The sequence below is a fragment of the Stegastes partitus genome, unplaced genomic scaffold, assembly GCF_000690725.1.
Source record: "Stegastes partitus isolate 25-593 unplaced genomic scaffold, Stegastes_partitus-1.0.2 Scaffold62, whole genome shotgun sequence".
In the NCBI taxonomy this organism is placed as follows: domain Eukaryota; kingdom Metazoa; phylum Chordata; class Actinopteri; family Pomacentridae; genus Stegastes; species Stegastes partitus.
In genome coordinates this window covers 262,946-282,736 of record NW_007577793.1, presented here as the reverse complement: position 1 = coordinate 282,736, position 19,791 = coordinate 262,946, and the positions used below count along the sequence as shown (strand labels likewise).

General features: G+C 39.7%; 1 protein-coding gene across 1 annotated transcript in view; it reads left to right on the top strand.

Annotated features, from left to right (window-relative positions):
* LOC103353128 (mitochondrial intermediate peptidase) overlaps nt 1-19,293 on the top strand; it is a 30,129-nt gene extending 10,836 nt beyond the window's left edge. The window contains exons 15-19 of the mRNA XM_008275920.1: nt 427-501; nt 1,498-1,614; nt 5,964-6,085; nt 8,162-8,235; nt 18,933-19,293. Coding sequence (XP_008274142.1) covers nt 427-501; nt 1,498-1,614; nt 5,964-6,085; nt 8,162-8,235; nt 18,933-19,033 — 489 coding nt within the window. The 3' untranslated portion in view covers nt 19,034-19,293. The remainder of the gene's footprint in view (nt 1-426; nt 502-1,497; nt 1,615-5,963; nt 6,086-8,161; nt 8,236-18,932) is intronic.
* Nucleotides 19,294-19,791: the final 498 nt, after the last annotated feature.

Here is a 19,791-nt window from a genome sequence, read left to right as displayed (position 1 = left end):
AGTCAGCTGGGATAGGCTCCAGCCCCCCTGTGACCTTAGTGAGGATTGAGCGGTGTATAGATAATGGATGGATGGAATTACTTTGAGGACATCTGAAAGTTCAAAATCCAACAATTCTCTCTGTTTTTAAATGTTCTGTGCTCTGATAAAATGTGTGATTTTGATTATTTCTTTTTGAAGATAGCATGTTTTTAAACGCACCAGTGGATTTTGGAGTTCAGGTGATTAATGGTTGAAGAGAGATATTTTCAAATACATCATGGTTATAGTAATGTAATTAATACCTTTATTTTTTATTCTAGCTGTGATCTTATAAATTAAGATCAAAGGCAGCAGAAATTAGGTTTTAACCATAATTTTAAAAGATTGACTTGAAGCGTTGAGATGAAACAGATGTTTTAATTAAGCTTTACTCTGTCTTTTCAGCCTCTACCTGAGAGTATGGTGGCTCGCCTGTGTGAGTCAAAAAAGGTGTGTGGAGCTGCGGACACCCAGCTGCAGGTAAACTCAAGCATTTGAAATGGATATAGTTTCATGCCTGTTTTTGTTAGTCCATCAGATGATCACAAGCAGTTTTTGTTTGGGGGTATTTCACTCTTACTTCCTGCCATAAAAAACTGGAAAAAATTGTGTAAACATATAAAGGAGTGGAAGTTAGAAAGGAATCTAAAGATGCAATGTTGTGATGAATGAATATTCCATAACGTTGGAAAGCTTTCAGTCCTTTAACCCTTTATAGGGCCTTTATTGAAATACTTGGAAAATGAACATTTCAACCCTACGGTGTACCAAACTGCAAAAAACATTTATTTAGAAATATTTTAGTTTGAGGTAATGATACTTATATAACCAGTAACAAAGTATAAAGTGCTTGGCAAGTTTATTTAGTAACATTTTTCTTGGGGTAGTGATATTGACACAAATCTCAAAAAATAAATCCAAGTGGAGTTCAATGCAAACCAAAACAAAGCGTTGATAAAGTGCCTGGAACATTTGTTAAGTGACATTTTTTGTAAGGTAGTGATATTGGCACTAATATAAAAACAAAATCAAAGGGCACATGGTTCATCAACCTTAAAGAGAGGCACAGGATGGACATATTGAACATCCAAGGAAGTTACCAAATATGGTCACTTGCCCCATAAAGGGTTATAGATGAAGGATGTTGAGTTTGGCTGATATTGCTAAATTCTAAAGCGATTCTACCTGAAATACTTGTGGAAGGGGTTTTTTGGTTTTTAAAAAAAAAAAAAAAAAAAGCTTTATCTGTCTGATCACTCACTCTGAAATAAGCAAATTCAAATGATACACTTAAAAAGAAATGGAATAGTAGCCTTAAGGCTGTTTGTTTTTAGTTTTGTAATAATGTCAAATATATCAGCACAAAATGTAGTTATTTGCTTTGCTCAACTGTACTTATGCAGTTTGCATTGTCCTTTTCTTTCTTTTAAGCGAGCATGCATGGCTGATTCTATGCTTTTGATTCTTTCTGGGCAGATATTCTATGCAGTATTGGACCAGATCTACCACAGCAAACCTCAGAACTGCTCCACCACAGACATCCTAAAGGACATGCAGCAGAAATTCTACGGCTTGCCTTATACTCCCAATACGGTAAATCCCAACGGCCTTTGTGCTCTTTCTCACGATGTTTGTGACTTTTCGGTCGCTTGTCTCTTCAATACTGTGTCTTTAGATCAATGACAGTCTTGGAGGTTGATTATAATTTGTACAACAATCCCCAAAAGACTCACACTGCCTAGTTTATCACAGCACAGAAACAGCACAACTTCATTCCTCTAGCTCTCTCCTCCCTTGTCTTTTTCTCCTGTTTCTCTTTCTGTCTGGTTTTATATCTTTAACCCAGGCACAGCAGCATTTAAAGGATTAAAGCCTTTTCTGAAGCCCTGCTAAAATAACAAAGCAGAGGGATACTTTTAAATGAGCTCTCCCAGGGGGAAATATTTGAAACTCTTCCTCCTGGCCCTTTAATGAAAAAAGAGCTCTATTTCCCCCACTTTTGCAGCTGCGGGCGAGGGGATGAGGCCAGGAGGCAGAGGAGAATCAAAAACACAGTCATAATTTAGCCAGGAATGGCCTTCATGCAGCAGTTACTCTGGGCTATAATTATGTGGGTGCCATCAGGAATAGAGATTACAGAACTGCAGCATATTCTCCTAAACCTCAGTGTCCCGGCCAGCGTTTCTCCTCTCAGAAGTCCTCCCACTCTTCTGCTTGTGTCCCACTTTGTAGTTCCCTCTCCAGAGGTTGTGGTTTATGTTATATAGTTTCCCACTGTCTAAGTCATTTCTCTTCAACTTTACAAACCACACTGAAAGCTCTAACAGACACTTTGCCTCCGTGTGCATAGCCACCCACAGCAGGATCATTTTCTCCATTTGAACTGAGGGTGATTGTGGTGCTTGAGCATTCAGTATTGGATCAGAGCAAGTGAAACCAGATTTGTTTAGATCCTTCAGTGACAGACTTAAACTTTTTTAAATTCACTCTGAATCTGTCTCCCTCTTGACTGTCCTCATGGAAACACAGCTCAGGAAAAGTTTCCACAGTAAAGTGAACATTTGAGTGGCTAATAGGTTACGGAGAGCCACAAATTATAAACATTAGGGTGATGCTGACATGTGTATAGTTTATAGAGCAGGGCTATCAGTTCCCGCTGTGTACAGAGAGAGAGGATCAGCTGTGAGTAACATAGACCACATGCTCACCCTTGAGCCGAAGATAATATTTGGAAATAAATGGCAGAAAGCGAGATGTTCTGCCTCGTTGTGTTGACATTTTTGTAATCTGCAATTCTTGGCTTTAATCCTTGCATGTTTGTTCCTCTTTTCAATGATGATCCTGTGTTTAAAATATGTTTAATGCACGACAGATCACGTTGTTCCACATTCTCCTGTAAAAATGTGGAATTGCACCTTAACACCATTAACAAAACACGAGTTGAGTTTGAAAAGAACAAAAAATGTCTTTTATCTCACGTACAAGAGGAACAGAGTAAAAAGCCTGCGCTTACTTTGTCTCCTTTGTATGTAAGGATCAAAAGGATATCTTGCTGACATGTGACCCACTTGCACTCTCTTAGAAAAGTCGACATTAATCATTTGATGTGAAGCAAAGGGATTGAAAACAAAGAGAAGCTTGGAAGTCTGAAAATCATTTTCATGGCACGTTGTGATGAGGGCTTAAAGCATCTTGTCAAAGACTGGCACACTGTGCCAAAGAGTCCTTCAATAGCTGCTTATTTGTTACCAAAATATCAGCGGCAATAAACCACATAAGAAATACAGTAAAATCAAAGAGTCTTCAAATGAAAGGCTGGCTTTCACGTAGGTTTAAAACTTGAATTAAAACTAACCTTTGTGATTTTTTTTGTCACTGTTTTAAATATATCAGTGAATTCTATTTGTATGCATTTATTATTGCATTTTACACTTTCATATGAATTCGACACTAAACAGTTAAAACAAGCTTCTAACCTGCATAGCCCGAGCCCCTCTATCACGACTGAGTTGCTGCTGACAAAGCAAACTCAGCCAACTTTGTCTTGCCCAAACTTTAGTGAGCTATGACTCCTCTCAGGAGTGCTATTCACTCTTATTAAAGTCGCTACAGCCCAGAACAGTCTTGTCAAGTCAACACTTTGGAGTGTAAGTATTTTTAACACAATGGTCAAGACTAAATGAGATCTACCAGTGGTGAAGATGATCAGCCCTGATTTGAAGCTCTCAAACAGCTGTTTGTCATCAAGTGTAATTTTTACATTTTTATTCATCATGAAAGTTTATGTATACACAGTTTTTTTTTAACAAGACTAATCAGTTTTTTAAAGAATTAAACCATAATAACAAGGATCCATGGTAATTTGACTGACATGGTGACATTTTTTGTAGCATGAATTGACTCATAAAGCACACACACTGATCTCCTTTGAGATCTCAATTTCTATGGCACCTACATGAATAAAACTGCTCTATCCAAGAAAGAGTCTTTTGTATTTACAAATGCTGTGCAGCTGAGTGGGTTAACTTATCAGTGATTGTCTTTAGCGTCCTATTAAACCCAGGCCTTTTGTCTCTGTAAACTGGGTACCACGTCATTTCCGATATGCTACGCCAGAGCTTCTGTAATTTCTTCCACCAGAGCCTTGTCTTGTCTTGGGTGTGACGCTGGAAAGTAAGTCGGTGAACAATAGCTGTGGTTTCTTAACTTAGAAGGGAGTTGGAATCTGAAGAGAGACACTTTGCTCCCATTCCACTACATGCACAAATTGTGTTTTTACTGGCAAAACTCACGTGTGGGCATCTCCAAGGAGACAGCTTACATTAATGTCATGACTCCAGAGAATTGTTTTTTGTTGCTAGTGCTGACGTTGTTCAAGAGACAGCACCGAAAGCACATATCTCCTTTTTATGGTTTAGGTATTTTTCACATTGTGCAAAAACAAAAATTCAAATGAATTCAATTAGTTTAATATACCTACTGCTGTATAGTGGATTCTCATTATTTAAAAATTGAGCCTCAATCTGCAGAAAATTTAAATTACTGTAATCAAGGGCAATAAAATGTGCCAAGATTTTCTCTGGCACTTAAAGAGCCAAGTAATTTTTTTTCTGAACTACTGTGTTCCGTCATGTTAACTTTTAATTTACCTCTGATCCATATAGAGAGGCTGAGCTGCATGACAACCTCTTCTCAGGCACAGTTCTGTACCACTGCAGTGAGAAACAGACTAGAGGAGTTAGCCTACTGAACAGGACCAACACCAACTGTTCTTGTGGATCAAAGGAAATATAAAAATATGTAGTGAGGACTGCAAATGTAATGCAAGAAGACACTAAAGTAGTTAGAAAAAAGTCCCCTGTGACCATTCAAGGGATCTTTGGGCACTGCTACAGAAGCACCTTGGTCATTTGTGAGGGAACAAAGTGTAAATGTTGTCTGCACCTTTCAATTCAGAGGATTATTTCACTTTGAGTTGGAGTATAAATCATTACCATGTTTAAAGTTAACTTTTTATATGGAGGGGTGGGGAGGCGTCTGCAGTCTGTTATGGTTTAGTTAACTATGGCAGCTGCTGTCTTTTCTAACAGGCTGAATGTTTGAGTGTTTGCCAGCTGAATTCCCCAGAGTCCCCGTTTGCAGAGATCATAAAAGAGCTCGTCTTTATAGATATGGAGGGGGGGCCCTCAGGCAACGACAGGGGAGAAAAGAAGAGAGGAGATCGGGGCTTTCTACCATTTAGGAATTTCCATGTTTTGTCCTGAATAGAAGGACCTGGCAGGTTGTGATTTAATGTTTTGTCATAGAACTTTGTTAAAGGAAAGCTGTATTTATTTCACCAATGTAATGATAACAGTGAAGAAAGCAGAGGCAGCTTAAAAGTGTTTGGTGTATTTCTCAGCAGACCTTTAATAGTTTTCCCTTTAAGATTCACTTTAGTTTAATTGCGTCAAAAATTAAACTGAAACAATTTTGAGACTTAAAACATTGAGACTCTTCATGTTTAATTTTGTTTTTCATTTTTGGCTCACAGGGATGCTGTCAGGCCGAGCTGCAGGTTTAATTTTAGTTGTTGCCAACAGCTTTTAGTCTTACTTTGTGTCTTTTATAGGCATAGTTAGCAGCAGTCATGGAACAGCTTCTCTCGACAGGTTTTACGAGCAGAAACATTTGAGCCTTTTCAGGCTGTGATATGATTCTGCCACGCGCCACACTCACTGTATCCAACAAACCCATTATATTTGGTCAAAACTAATTCAACGTGTTCAAGTTATATAATGTGTTTTTCTTTATTTGGCAACCAGAAATTGCTGTCACTTTTCATCACTGTGAGTTTATTCTGTCACATTACGAGTGAAGTAAAACATGCTGAATAATTGAGCCTGTCTTTTTATTCAAGTGAAAGTGATAATAAAGTGGCTTCTTTTTGATTTCTTGTACAGGCGTGGCAGCTGAGATTCAGCCACCTGATTGGCTATGGAGCCAAGTACTACTCCTACCTCATGTCTCGAGCCGTTGCTTCAATGGTGTGGAAGCAGTGCTTTGTCCAGGATCCCTTAAACAGGTGAGACGCAAGTGTAATGGTAAGAGTTCAATAACAAAGTATTACACTGAGTATGAAGCACCAGCAACAATGGAAGTGAAACTCCTCTCTTTCCCACCAATAAAAATGCTAATATCCTCAGTTTTTACGTAAAGTTAAAAGTTGCTTTCTACGTCATTTTCTGAGACTATAGCTGAGTCAATATCATTTCTTTTATACGCCATGATTTATGGCTGATCCTTCTTTTTATAACAAGAAATATATTTTTACTTGAATTCTTTGCAAACTTTCAGCTGTGACATAGAGAATGTGTTAGTCTATTCTATTTACGGCAGAGTTGTGGCCGTTACTTATGAAGCCTCTGATAAATCACTTGCACAGTGATCTAATCCAAAAGGAAAGAGGTACATTGCAACCTCTCTGCAAAACATGTCACAAGTGGCTTTGCTTTTATACAAAGCAATGTTGAAATACTCTTCCATAAGTTTAATATATGTTTGTTGTTGTTGTTGTTGTTGTTGTTGTTTTTACTTGGTAGGGACTCCCCCAAACAAACAGGGCCTTTAACAATGAAGTCTTCCAAACAGTGACTACATTGGTACTAATCAGAGCCCAAAAATACTGGATATTTGTAACCAGTGCTAATATGGATCGTTAAGGAAAAAAAAACAAAAAAACACACATAATGTATTTATACATACAATATGTAATTGTTACATTGAAAAGAGGAAATGATGGGGTCATTGTTTATAACTTTCAAGCAGTGTATTTTATAAACTAGTTGGCAGCTTACCGTGAAAAGAACGCTTGGTTTTACATCACCATGTGCTCAGTAAGCATTGTTAAGAATGGAGTCAGAGGAGCTCTGCTGGCCAAACTATGTGATGACACTCCCAAGCGTCTTTTTTTTTGTTCTTTTTTTTTTTTTTCATTTCTTTTTTTTCATATGAGCGCATATTGGACAACACATATGCCAATATATCTGTGATAGACCAATATGTTCGTCTGGCTCCAGCAGTGAATACACTAAAGTCTTCTACCTTGAAATGGAAGCAAAGGTGTAGAGGAGTGGAGAAAAAGTTCCGCGTATTATTCAGGTGTCATTTTGCAAATATTTACGACTCAGGAAAAAAAAAAAAAAAACAAACCCTGGGCAATGATATATAGCCATGGCAGAGATTTGCAAGTGTGCCACACGGTTTGTTGCCTTTTTTAATGAAACTCCCCTCTTAATACTGACTTCAACCTCCAAAAAGACTCTAAGCTCTAGCTGAGTCAAGGTTGTAGATTATTACACAGGGCAAGCAAGGAATCTAATCTGCAACTTTAAATTTTGACTTAATAACTGTGTTTTCTGTTTCTGTTCTTGGAGAAATCGTGGCTCATTGAGGCCTTTGCACAGTTTCGAAAATCACTCATTCAGCTCCTGCACTTAAGCCTTCACGATAGTATGAGAGAAGTTTCAGTTCAGTCACAGTCATCACTCTTTTCACTCCTTGTGTTTGTGGTAAAGCTGTTACACTAAGCGTAAACCTGTTTTACGTTTAGAACACTGAGACAGATGCCTCCTGACAAGCCGCCGTCCCTGGATACTGTTTAAGCCTCACATTGAACATGACATAAATACGAAACTCATGCTGACTTGGCAGGTGTCTGCTGTGAGTCACAGACATACACCAGCATCCACATTACTAGACCCTCCCTTATCACAAGTGTTTGTCCCTGGACAAAGCGTAAAGGCTTTGTTTTGAAACGCTAACCCTCTACCGTATCTCCACAGAGTCAAGCCCTGTAGCATCTTCTCTCTGCCTCTTATTTCTTTCCTTTTCTTTTCCTTTGCTCTCTGTCTGTCTGTCTTCCTGTATTCTCTTTCCCTCTGAGATTGTTTTAGTTCCACCTGCAGTTGTCAGATCTCTGCTTCCTGTCACCTGTCTGCTGTGAATAGGCAGCTTAGGAGACTTGGCCCTGGGCTCTAAGTGGTAGTAGCAGTGGTGGAGGGGCTGACAGAGTGTGAGGAGCTGACAGAGGAGAATACAGGTGTTTGTAACCTTATCTCTTTCTCTTCTGTGTCTGTCTTTGCCTCTGTCTCTTTGTCAGGGACATGGGTGAGCGTTACCGCCGGGAGATGTTGGCCCATGGAGGAGCCAAGGAGCCCATGCTGATGGTAGAAGGTAGATCCAAACATTCTGTCGTGATTATTAAACAAATCTTTTCACCTTCACTGCTAAAATTCTGTGAATCACTTCAGAGTTACACGTTTAGGCCTCATTTTTTTCAATTGCTTGACCCTGCAACCTTTCGGCAATCGTCATTCCATCTCGCACAGGACCACCCCCCCAACCCCCCACCCCCTCCATGGGCAGGTTTCACTGTTCTGTACCATAGTAAATTAGTTTTATTATAGGTTTAAGAGTTTAGATTTAAAAGTGTCAGTCCTTTAGTTTACTGTAGCATGAGTAAAACAAGGTGTGTCTAATTATGGCAACATAATGCCATTAAATTTGTTTTGACATGCTGGACAGCTTGGGGGGCCGCTGCTCCTGGAGTTGTTATTTTGTCTCCTCTCATGAAAAGCAGAAAAATATTATAAAACCCATAGAAGTAGTCAATTCAGCTGCCGGTTTTTCAGGTGGTCACAACTGCCACTGTTGTGGTTGAGCTTCAACAATGGCACCTATTCACCAGTTTAACACACCTCCTGAAGTTTCTTATCTTTGTTTACAGGAGCTTTGTCAAACCAGAGACAAAGCCAATCCTGCTGTGGTATAAAATGTCAAAGTTTGCTCACTCTGTAGCAACCACACATGTTCACGCTAGTCCAGCCTTTATTTGATCAGCCTAAAAATTATAACTAAATAAAGATCATCTTAAAGGAATGACATTATGGATCATATTACTTTTTTGTGCACAGACACAATCAAGAAGGAGGGAAAGACTGAAATAGTTGATTATAGGTTTGAGCGCTCAGCACTGCTGACTCTGCAGGACTGAAAACACAGACGGTACATTCCACTGTGTGTTTAACCACTTCGGATCAGCTATATTTGATTCATGCTAGGTGCTGGGCATTTCACTGCAATATAAAGTTCTGCGTCTCTATGGAAACGGCACAAATCTGGCTAGAAGTTTAGTGAACTTAAAAAGGTATTTTGTGAAGTCGAATAGAATTTCTTTGGTTATTTATTTTTCAAGAATTTTTAAAAAAATGGAATCTCCATGTTCAACATTTTTTCATGCTTACAGGTGCAACCAATACTGGAAATACTGGTGGCTCCACATATTGTAGATATTTTACTACCACCTACATATGAAATTTGTTTTCCATACTTGTCTCTTATTTGTGCTGTCTAAACACAGCCTGCAGTTCAACCCAGTTCAGCCAAAAAGTCCCTGAACTTTTTTGTCTCGTAGCTGTTGATCACAGCTGAGTCACTCATGGCTTCATTGCTGGCCAAGGAGTGCAGTTTTGGGTTGTTGTTGTTTTTTTGTTGGGTTTTTTTTTTTTGTTCTATTAAACAGAACCTGGTTAGTGCAAATTGTCTATTTTGGGTAATTTTATTTAGACACGTAGAATAAAGTGGTTCTAATGAAAGTTCTCTTGACTGTTACTTTTTTTTTTAAAAACAATACACCTACAACCTTTACCTTAGCTTACCTTAACCTCTTTAAGGAAGGAGGCGACATAGACTAGTGGGTTTGTTATGTGAAGTGAGTCTCTCCTGCTGTGTGAGAGAAGAAACGGCATGTTGCTGCAGTCAAAGCTAAGGTGGCTTCAAGGGTTTTAAAGTTACTTTAGTGAGCTGTAACGTGCCTCCATAAGCAGAATAGTTACTGACAGTCAGTGTGTTGTGTTTGCTGTCACAGAGGGAACAGAAAGCTGTTACTATGGCATCCTTCTGCAATTTCATGTATGAAGCACTACTAACCATGGATAAGTATTGGCAGCAGAAACACAGACATCGATAAAGTAATCATAACCTCAGTGACAGTGGTCTCTTTTCTGGTTTATATTGTCATGTTTACTTCAGTTACTTTGCTATAATGACAGTGGAGTCCAGTCTGGTCCCTGTAAAGCGTTTTGTAGCAGCATTTGCTAATTTCAGGTATTTGTTGTAAGAGAATAACACAGTTTGGGCTGTTGACCTGCTAATAAAGCAATACAGCAACAGCTTATTGGATAACAGAATAATACCACGCTTGACGAATGCATTAGGAGACGGAAAGACACACCTGCATTCAACTCATATGAGTAATGGTGAAGACTGATTACGGTAGATTTACGTAAGGTGTTTGCAATATGCCATTTATAAACTAGCTTGAGTGACATTTGCTTAGGGAACGATAAACAGAATCAAAAATAAAATTTTCCTAATGATTCCTAAATAATCTGAACTTGCTGTTAATTACGGCATCACAAAGCCACAGCTTGCGTCCTCTTGTTACCCTCCTCCCTTCGTCTTCACCTCACCTCCTCCTCTCCTTGAGCAGTCGTTGTGCCATGTCTGGACAAGACAACAGGAGGGAAGGCGAGAGGAGACAGACACAGAGAGTGGGTAACGATATCAGGTGGCATTTGGGAGTGTACAGTAAATCTCTCCCTCAGGGTCACCCCCTCCCTCCTCCATCAGATTGTCCCTCTGACAGCTCCAACCAGGGCTGCACCCAGCCTCTGAAATTACAACCACCAGCAGATCAGATCCTTGTTATAAGATCTACTGTCCAATTAACTGTTGTTGAACTGACAGTATTTGCTTTTATGACTCTCTTTGAAGTGAATGCTACTCTAATTATAGGCCAAAGCCCTGTGTGCAGAATAGTTATCAGAGTCTTATAGATACCGCTGGCTATATTTCCTTGCCATAAGTCATTGCAGAAGCTAGGGGCTACAAATGTCTGCACTGGGAATAATGCTCAGCCAAAATAAGTAAATGCAGATCAAATTAAAAGAGCCTTTATGTGGCTACATGGTAGATCCCGTCCCACATTTTGTGCAGTGTCCCATTATACAGTGCATCTGCATTTATGATACTCCTCTGAAAACCATTTCTTTCCTCTTTTTCTAATAAATCATGAAATGTTTAAACGGAAGTAAAAACTCCCTATATTTGTAAAGAAGCCTCATTCAGTCATCTCACCATTTTGATGGCTGCATATAGCTTCATAATTTACCTTAACATCATCTAAGCTGATGTCAGAGTTATGGAACTACATCAGTGCATGTGCTGAAACATTTAGGTTTTCACTGATGGGCTGGGAGGTTCATAGCAACCATCCAGAATTCCTGTTGGAGTATGGAAAAGGATTTAAAGTGAATTAGAAGGGCCTTTTTGTATGGAGAGCAGTATTTAGGCCAGCAGACAGCAGAAGACTAGAGGAAGGACATAGAATCCAGATCCAACCCATTACACATAATCCTTTCAAACAAAGACCCTTGTAAATGGAGGTGTGTAACATTTCCCTGCTGTCCCCCTTCGGTGAGGTGGTGGAAGGGCCACAAGGGCACACGGGGAACCGGAGCAGACCTGGCAAGGCCAATCAAAGGCCAGGCTTTATCTGGATGCCTCCCTGCCCCGCTATTTGATGTTTCCCAGGAAAGACGGTGTTGAAATGTAAACCCAGGTATTAAATCTAGTACAGCAGCATCAGGACAGAGTGAGGGAGTCCGAGAGAGAGGGAGAGAGTACGAGAGGGAAGAAAAAGGAGAGTACGGGAAGGAGAGAATGAAAGGTGATCGACTGGCTGAAGTGAACCTCGAGTCCTGCTACAGAGAAGGCTTTCATGGCCCAGACTGTTCCCATAGCCTCGACCACACAGCACAGAAAATGGATCTACTCATGTCCATAAAATAAATAAACCCCAAGAGCACAGTTCTGTCCAGTCACATAGCACTTTTGCGACAATGATGTACAGTTCTGTCTGAACTTGAGGAGAGGATTAGATAGACTTCACTGCTAGGACAAAAACTGTAAAATACATACTTTGCGGCCAGTCCTTGTGATCAGTGAACGTGTGATCTGTGTTTCATGGACTTACCAATATGGTTCTGAATCTCATGCATCCACCACTTCACTTCTTACATTTTTGTTGTATTTTATTTTTTAGTTCTTTTAAAGTTACATCTAAAACAGTGTTTTTTATTATTTATTATTATTATTATTATTATTATTGTTATTATTATTATTTTTATGCAAGCTATAAACACACTTTATGTTAGAAAGGCGGGAAATTAAGTTGATTTGTAATGAAAATGATCTTTCAGTGATCCACAGTGCAGGTATCAAGGGAATTGGGTTTGGTTTCTTGTAGGAATTAGCGGTAGTTTTTGTCATATTCCCGCTTTTGACCTGAGTTCCTTTGGATTCCTTTTTGTGATCACACTAATTAGACATAGGTCTATATATTTCAGCTACACAGGTGAAATTGTTTTGTGTTACCTAGTTTGTCTCAGTACTCAATGTGTTTTTAGCAAAAAGCCTATAGGTTGAGCCATTGCATACTGTTTATGCACTTATTTAATGTAGAATGTAGAATTGTTTTTTGAGTTGCCATATTTCATATTAACTTATCATAACTCTCTTCCTGTGACTTCCTCATCACCCTCCTAGAGAGGCCCCCAGTTAAGAACCACTGTAATACACCAGTGTTGGACAAATTGAAGTTTTGGCCTACAGATTGTGATGTAAATGATTTACCAAAGTGATGACAATTCATCGTGAGGGGGACATGAATATCTTCACAGAATTTCATGGTAATCCATCTACAGGTTGTAAAATACCCTGTGTTGGAAATATGAGTGTCTGTATTATCAATAAAACAGCTATTTAGGTACTAAACAGCACAAGTGAAAACTTTGACCATCAGCTGGAACCATGAAAAGTCAAACAATCAACAAAAGATTCATCCTCTGGTAACCAGGAATGTCTTTACGACCATCCATACAACGGTTGCTGACATATCTCTGCACTAAAGAAGCAGAACCACAAACAGACAAACATCCTTTGGTGCCCAAATATCATCTGTACGCATCAACATTCATAAAATACAGTTAAAGCAAAGTTTTAGAATCTGTGGATACATTAAGTTGGAACAATCAGACATTTTAATACCAAGTCATTTTAAGTAGGAAACATTTTCTTACATTAAGAGGCTACTTTGCTGAGTTTTGAAGGCTTTATCCTCAATAACATTACAAGTTGTTCTTTTTTAATTTCTTTTGTGAAGGCGCTTACTCAACAAAGTGCCTGTGCAATATTTGTCATCACCCTTGTCTTGCTTGCTTTCTGGGCCTGTCTTAAGTGTGGTTTGTAGAAAAAGCTTCCTGAACTTCAAAGGTGTAATTACAGAGGCAGTGAGCCCCTGGTTTGCCTCCAGGTCTGGCAGAGGTTACTGCTCTTCGCACCTTAACATGTTTCGAATAGTTATACGCAGCTACTGAAGCAGCCAGAAATGTGTTTTCAAGTGCAGTGTCATAAACTTTCCTCTGATTTAAGTAGCTTACAATATATCAATATTTTGTCATATATAACAGGGAATACGACACCACAAACAGATGAAATACTGCTGGCCCACATTTTAAATGTTCAAATGTTGCTCACTGCTGCTAGCTCCAAGCTGCAAGTGGGTGTAATTGTCCTATAAAAGCAACCAATTAAATTATGAAAGAACAAAGCACAGCCGAGCCTGTGGAACTGGGATCAATAGCTCTTAAAAAACAGCCAGTTTCAGCTGTGCTTTTTGATTGGTTAAAAACACTCCTAACAATGTTGATTAGTGCTGAAATTGCAGAACACATTTAAAAATAGAAGTGTTTGCTTCATATACTTTAAGGGAGCCAAGAAAGCAATATATGTTACCCTGACCCTTTTTTAAGAGTAAACATTTGTGAAATTGTGATGCTTTAAGAGTCTTTAAATTGTGCCCATGTTCAAAATAGAACTAGGTACACATGTTATTTTGTTAAAGAAAAATGGGAGCACTGTTTTATTTATCAGTTCGTAGAAAAATGTAGGTCACTGGACAGTTTACTGGTAATTTCTTTGTCCGTAGCATGCAAAACTCCTTCTAGGCGGTAACTCAGATGTTGCTGCAGGCTTGACTGCAATTTTAAAGCAGTTCTGCTGAATTCTTGTCCCCAGAGTTGTCATTATTACCAAGACTCAGAGCTGCTAGTCAGCCGCAAAGGTCTTCATTTGACTGATACCCATCGTCCACCACCCTTTGAATAAATAAACAAGTTTTCTTTGCATGCTGTGTATATACTTATGTGAGAGGCAAAGCTCTCTCATCGTAAAGACCTTTTTATAGGATTGAACACAAGAGCAATTGTAGAAGAACACTAGGACAGGTTTTAAATGTAAAGTTAAAACTCCTTTCATGTGGATGAAAACTGTAAAGGATTTTGCTCTTCACTTGAATTTAAATGTTTGATTATTTTGCGATTAGATTGGGTGACACAATTGGAAAAACAAACGGTACTCAAATTAAAATGCGTTTCCATTTCTTAGTCTAAGCACTGTTCTGTTTGGAGAAAGGAAGTGTTACAGACAAAAAGAGGCAGTGATGGTGATCTAAAGAAGAACGTCTATAATTTAAATGTTCCCACACCAGCTTGGACAAACTGCGCAGGGAAAGACAATGAGTGGTGCACTTCCCTCACACAGCAAGTGCTCCTGAAGTACCCTTGAGCAACGCACTCAACTGCCAGTTGCTCCAATAAGGCTCCAGTCCATTATTTGTCTTTTAACACCTCCTGTTTTACCCAAACTCTGCTGGCCGAGTTGGCCGCCAATGCAGGCCCTGAGATGACTGTAACGAGTAGAAGCCCTGTTCCTCAATGGCTGTGTCGGAGCCATTATGAATGGAAATGGAAACTCTTAAATACGAGATGACTCACACGGCAAAGCCTCTATCCTAAGGCTCTCCCAACAATGGACACAAAGCACAGCCTATGTTTAGTTTGGCTCTGGTTTTTCCTCTGTGCTTTGCCAAGAGTGAGTGTACAGTTTTGCCCACTGTGACGCTATCAAGCATGTAGAGCCACTCGTACAGTATCTGTACTGTGGCAGTAGTTGGATGGGGAGTCTTTAGAGTAGAGTTTTGCTGAGTTTACATGGTTTACCCAAAATACAACAACATTCCCAACTAGCAGTGAGAGCTGCAAGGATTACTTTTTTGATTGATGGGTAAATCTGACATTATTTTGATTATCAGTGAGTCATTTCAGTCTTTTCTTCAGCAAGAATTAAAAAGTTTCTCTAGTTTCAGCTTCCCGAATGAAGACTTTCTGCTTTTCTTTGTCTTATATCACAATAAATTGAATATAATTGGGGTTTGAACTGCTGGTCACACTAAACAACAACGTGTCCACGTCCTTTTATGTTTTACAGACCGAGTGATTCATTGAGGAAATAACTGGCAGAATACCTAATAATAAAAATAATCATTACTTGAAGCCCTACTGCCAATACTTCTCACCGGAATGATTTGGGGGTTTGAAAATGTCTGACTAAACGTCTTCCTCGTTACGCCTGTAGATTATTCAGCATTATTCAGACATTGTTAATTTTTTATTTTTATTTTTTTTAAATCATTGCCATTGAAGTTTTCCGTTATTTGTCCATGCTGTCAGCACCACATATTTAATTGTATTTGCCTTTCAAAGGCAGATATCTAAAAACCTCAAGACACGTGTAACAACAAGCTAAGTCATTCCTTCCTGATTTCTGGTAATTAGGTCTTTCATACTGTACATAGCAAACATAGTTATTATTTATTGTGTTAATGACAATAAAATCCTGTTTATGGTGTATGGTATCACTTGTACCTAAACACTTTCCCATCACCTGCTCTCTTCAAACCTCTCAGCTTCAGTGCTTGTCTTTTTGCAGTGTGCTGATTTTACCCTGTCGGCTGGTCTTGTCTGACGCAGCCCCTCCTCTTTGTGTGTATCTATAAAAGCAGCTTCTGGGATCAGATACTCCTCCACAGTGTTGTTATGACTCTGAGGTTATCTGTGCATTCCTCTCAAACTCTCCCAGGGATCAGGGCTGAGAAAAGACTCACTCCTCGCCGCTTATTGTTGTACCTTTCGCCATATACCGTAAGTGCCGTGTGAGAACCCTGCGCTGATACCACCGGCTGCTGGTGGTGAGAAGCCAACGAGGGAGCTGTTGTTTACCTGACTTAACTCTTTTATGATCACACCTCCCTTTCCACCTTTAACTCTTTCTCCCCCGTTCTTCCTCCTCCTCCTCCTCCTCTCTGCGTCTCTCATCACTCATCATGTTAACTTGGCCTGTTTAACACACTAACCTGTGGCAGACGAGGCTCCAGACATCAGGTCCAACTGTGAACCCACAGTCAGGAAATGACATCTATTAGAGAAAGTGGTGGTGATGCCGCAGATGGTGTACAGAGAGTTCAAATCAGTAACCCACAGCTCTGTCTGCGCACATACTGTAAAAATCAACCAAGTAAACAAGTGTCATGTCAGGACATGAGTATCTGTGTGCCTGTTTCTTTGTTGTCTTGTGCTGCATATTTGAGCAGTGAGGGGGAGATGACTGTCCTTTAGTCACTGAAACTTAATAACATTTGCAGTTCAATTGATATGTTTTATACTTTTTTTTCATGTCTTGAAGCTGAGTATTAAAGAAAACAATGTGAGGCTGAAAGCATTTAAAAGAGCCACAAGCATGGCTAGAGGCTCCTGGTCAGTAAATAAAACCTTGAAGCCTGAGGCTATTTTTTCTGACTTTCACATGAAAAATATCCCCATAGTCAGTAACAGCTGCAACAGTGTCAGACCAAATGGACAACTTTGGAGAATTCTGAAATACAATAAGCCTTGTGATCCTTTTCACCAGGCTCCCTCTAAAACTACACAAAAGTCCGGCAAAAATGGGCAATTTTACTTCTGTCTAATCAAGGCAGTAAACCATAGAGTAAAAACCTTATTACAAAGACTCAGTAGAGACTGATGCTATTGAACCTATTGTAAAAAAAAAAAAAAAAGTTGCAGCTCTACCAAATTTGATGCAGTAGAAATGAAGTACAATAAATGCTACTTCCATTGTAGTCATATGCAGCCTCTTCACTGAATGTGTCTGACTTGGAAACCTTTGTTAAATGGTGTTGGTTGTGTTTATAACAGGTGCAAGTACAGGGTCCTACAGGATGGCAGAGGTTACATGGTCATAGTGAGATGCCCCATGCTGGAATATGGGACTGAATGCAGCGCCCCTCACCTCAGTTACCGTGATGTTTATTGGAATGAAATTCAGGATTTAAATTACAATACTCAAGCACTTTTCTAACACTAATCCGATTTGAGGTGTAATTTTGTAAGTGTGCCCTAAGATCCTCTGTATGAACATCTATCAATGCAGCTTGAGCTGTTCATAGCATTTGGGGCTCCACTTTAAAGCGGTCATCAAATGCCATAGACGTCAATTAGGGGCTATCATTTATGGTTTCGGAATCATCGCTTTCATGTTGCTGCCGAGTTCCCATGGATCCAGGGGCCTTGCGGTTTGCAGTGTGTTAGGGACCCCATGTTTTGGTATCATCTTGTAGCCAAGGGGCAGGGTGCGACTGGTGGGTAAGAGGAGATGATAATCCCTTCTCCGGCGCTCCCATGCAAGGCGATTCACTGAAGGCCGGGGTCGAACCTGCACTCAGTTTCTACCTGCTGAGTCAGTTTCAGGGTGGCAGCAGCAGCAGCAGCAGCAGCAGCTGGACTCCCCCGCTCCCTGCTGTCTATATCTTGATGTGTGTCTGTACATTCAGGATCGCTGTGTGAAACTCTTTGCGTCTCCATTCATGCGTGCCTGTGCAGACATGCTGGTGTGCAAGTGTGTGTGTGTGCTCAGTGGAGGTGACCCATGCAGGAAAGGTGGGGAGGGGGAGGCTGCCTATTTACATTGGCAGCTACACAAGGGGAAATGAACTGACTTCAAAGCGGGCGTGCAGCTGAATTGTAAAGCGAGCAAGGGAGTCCTCTACGCATGAGCTGGCAGACAGGCTCTCAAAACACATAGACATTCCCAGGGTCGGCTCTCGGCTGCACAGTCATATTTGCTCCACGACACTAGTCACATATAGTGAAAAATATGTGTGTGGGTTCAGTATCAGCCCTATGGAGACCTGTGAAATGTACAATGCACATTTTAGTTTTGCTGGAGGCAGAAACAGAAGATTTTGAGAACTTTATAGCTTTGTTTTACTGCATACAGTCTGTGGGTCTGTTAAAGGTGTCCATAAAGTTTATTTCTCAGAGTTTCTGTGCCTGCTTTCTTTCCAGTCACTTGTTTTTAGTCGAAGGGAATGTGTGAGGGTGCGGTTTAGGAAACAAAAAGTGCTAGTCTTTAACAACAGGGTGTAATAAACAAATCAATTCAAAATGTAGCATTTTTTTTAATCATCTTTTCACTTTTAAACACACAAATTAGAGTGCAACATTGCATTCGCTATACACAAGTAATGTAACACAAAAATTCTTTATGGGATTGTGGAACGTGGGGTTACATCAAAAGTTTCAAGAGCAGCAGCCTGTGTCCATCAGCTTAATGGCATTTTAACTTAATTTGGAATAGAAATAGCTCTTGCTTTGAAGGATTTCTCCAGAAAATAACTTTTTTTTTTACCCTAAAGCGCTCTTGTGTCTTTTTTATTTTTTTTTACAACCAGTACAGTGACTTCAGGTTAAAAATATGTAAATGTTCAGAAAAGCTGTACTTTTCCTATTAGAACGAGGTGGGATTGAGTGATGGAAAACTGGAAATCATTTCATCCCACTGCCTCGCCAGAGGTTTTTCCTTGCAGCCGACTAACGCTCTAATACCGACTGCTCTGTGTTTTTACGTGGCAGGCATGCTGCAGAAACGGCCCACCATTGAGGACTTTGTGGACGCGCTGGTGTCTGAGCTCAATCCAAACTTCGAGACCTTCATCATGGACTCTGAAAGTTGAAAGCTGATTTCGGCTGCATTGAAATGGACTTTACAAGGCAAAGAATGAGGACACACACAAAGATGCAGGGCTGAGAGGTGAAGTGAAATACATCACATTCTCAGCATCTTCGCTTTGTTTGTGGGTGAATTGTCAACATTTTTATATAACTGGTCTCCTTTAAAGTCACATTGACTTATTTAATATTCTGTAAATTCCTCTGTCAGCATAAGTTAATACAAACAAAATTAAAGAGTTGCTATGGACCCTGTTGATCTCTACGTATTGGTTGTTACAAACTGTTGTTTATTTTGTCCCATTCACAGACACTTTTCCAAAGCTCTTGATTCCCTTGTTTCATATTATGTTTCAACAGATTTACCCCCAGCAAATATTTTTCGGCAATAAACATTATAAAAATATAATAACAAAATAGCATATTCCCACAGATTTCAAACAGTTCATTAATTTATCTTTACACAGCTGACATCCCCTCCCTAAATATCCATTTTCTGCTTGCATAAGAGCAGCACATTGTTTTTTCCTGATTAAATCAGCATGAGGAAGAATACTTAATCTGCTCTTCCTGTCATGTGCCTCATTGTTTAGGCTTTAAATTAATGCCGCTCCATCTGTTTTGTCTGTCAGGAGTTTCAGAGGGAGGTCTGAGAGAGAAATCCAAAACTCAGGGTTGTGAATTTTCACTCCATATTCACTAGACAATAGGAGAGTTCTCGTCAGTTCCCGATAGTTTTAAAAGCAGTTGTTGCATAGTGTAG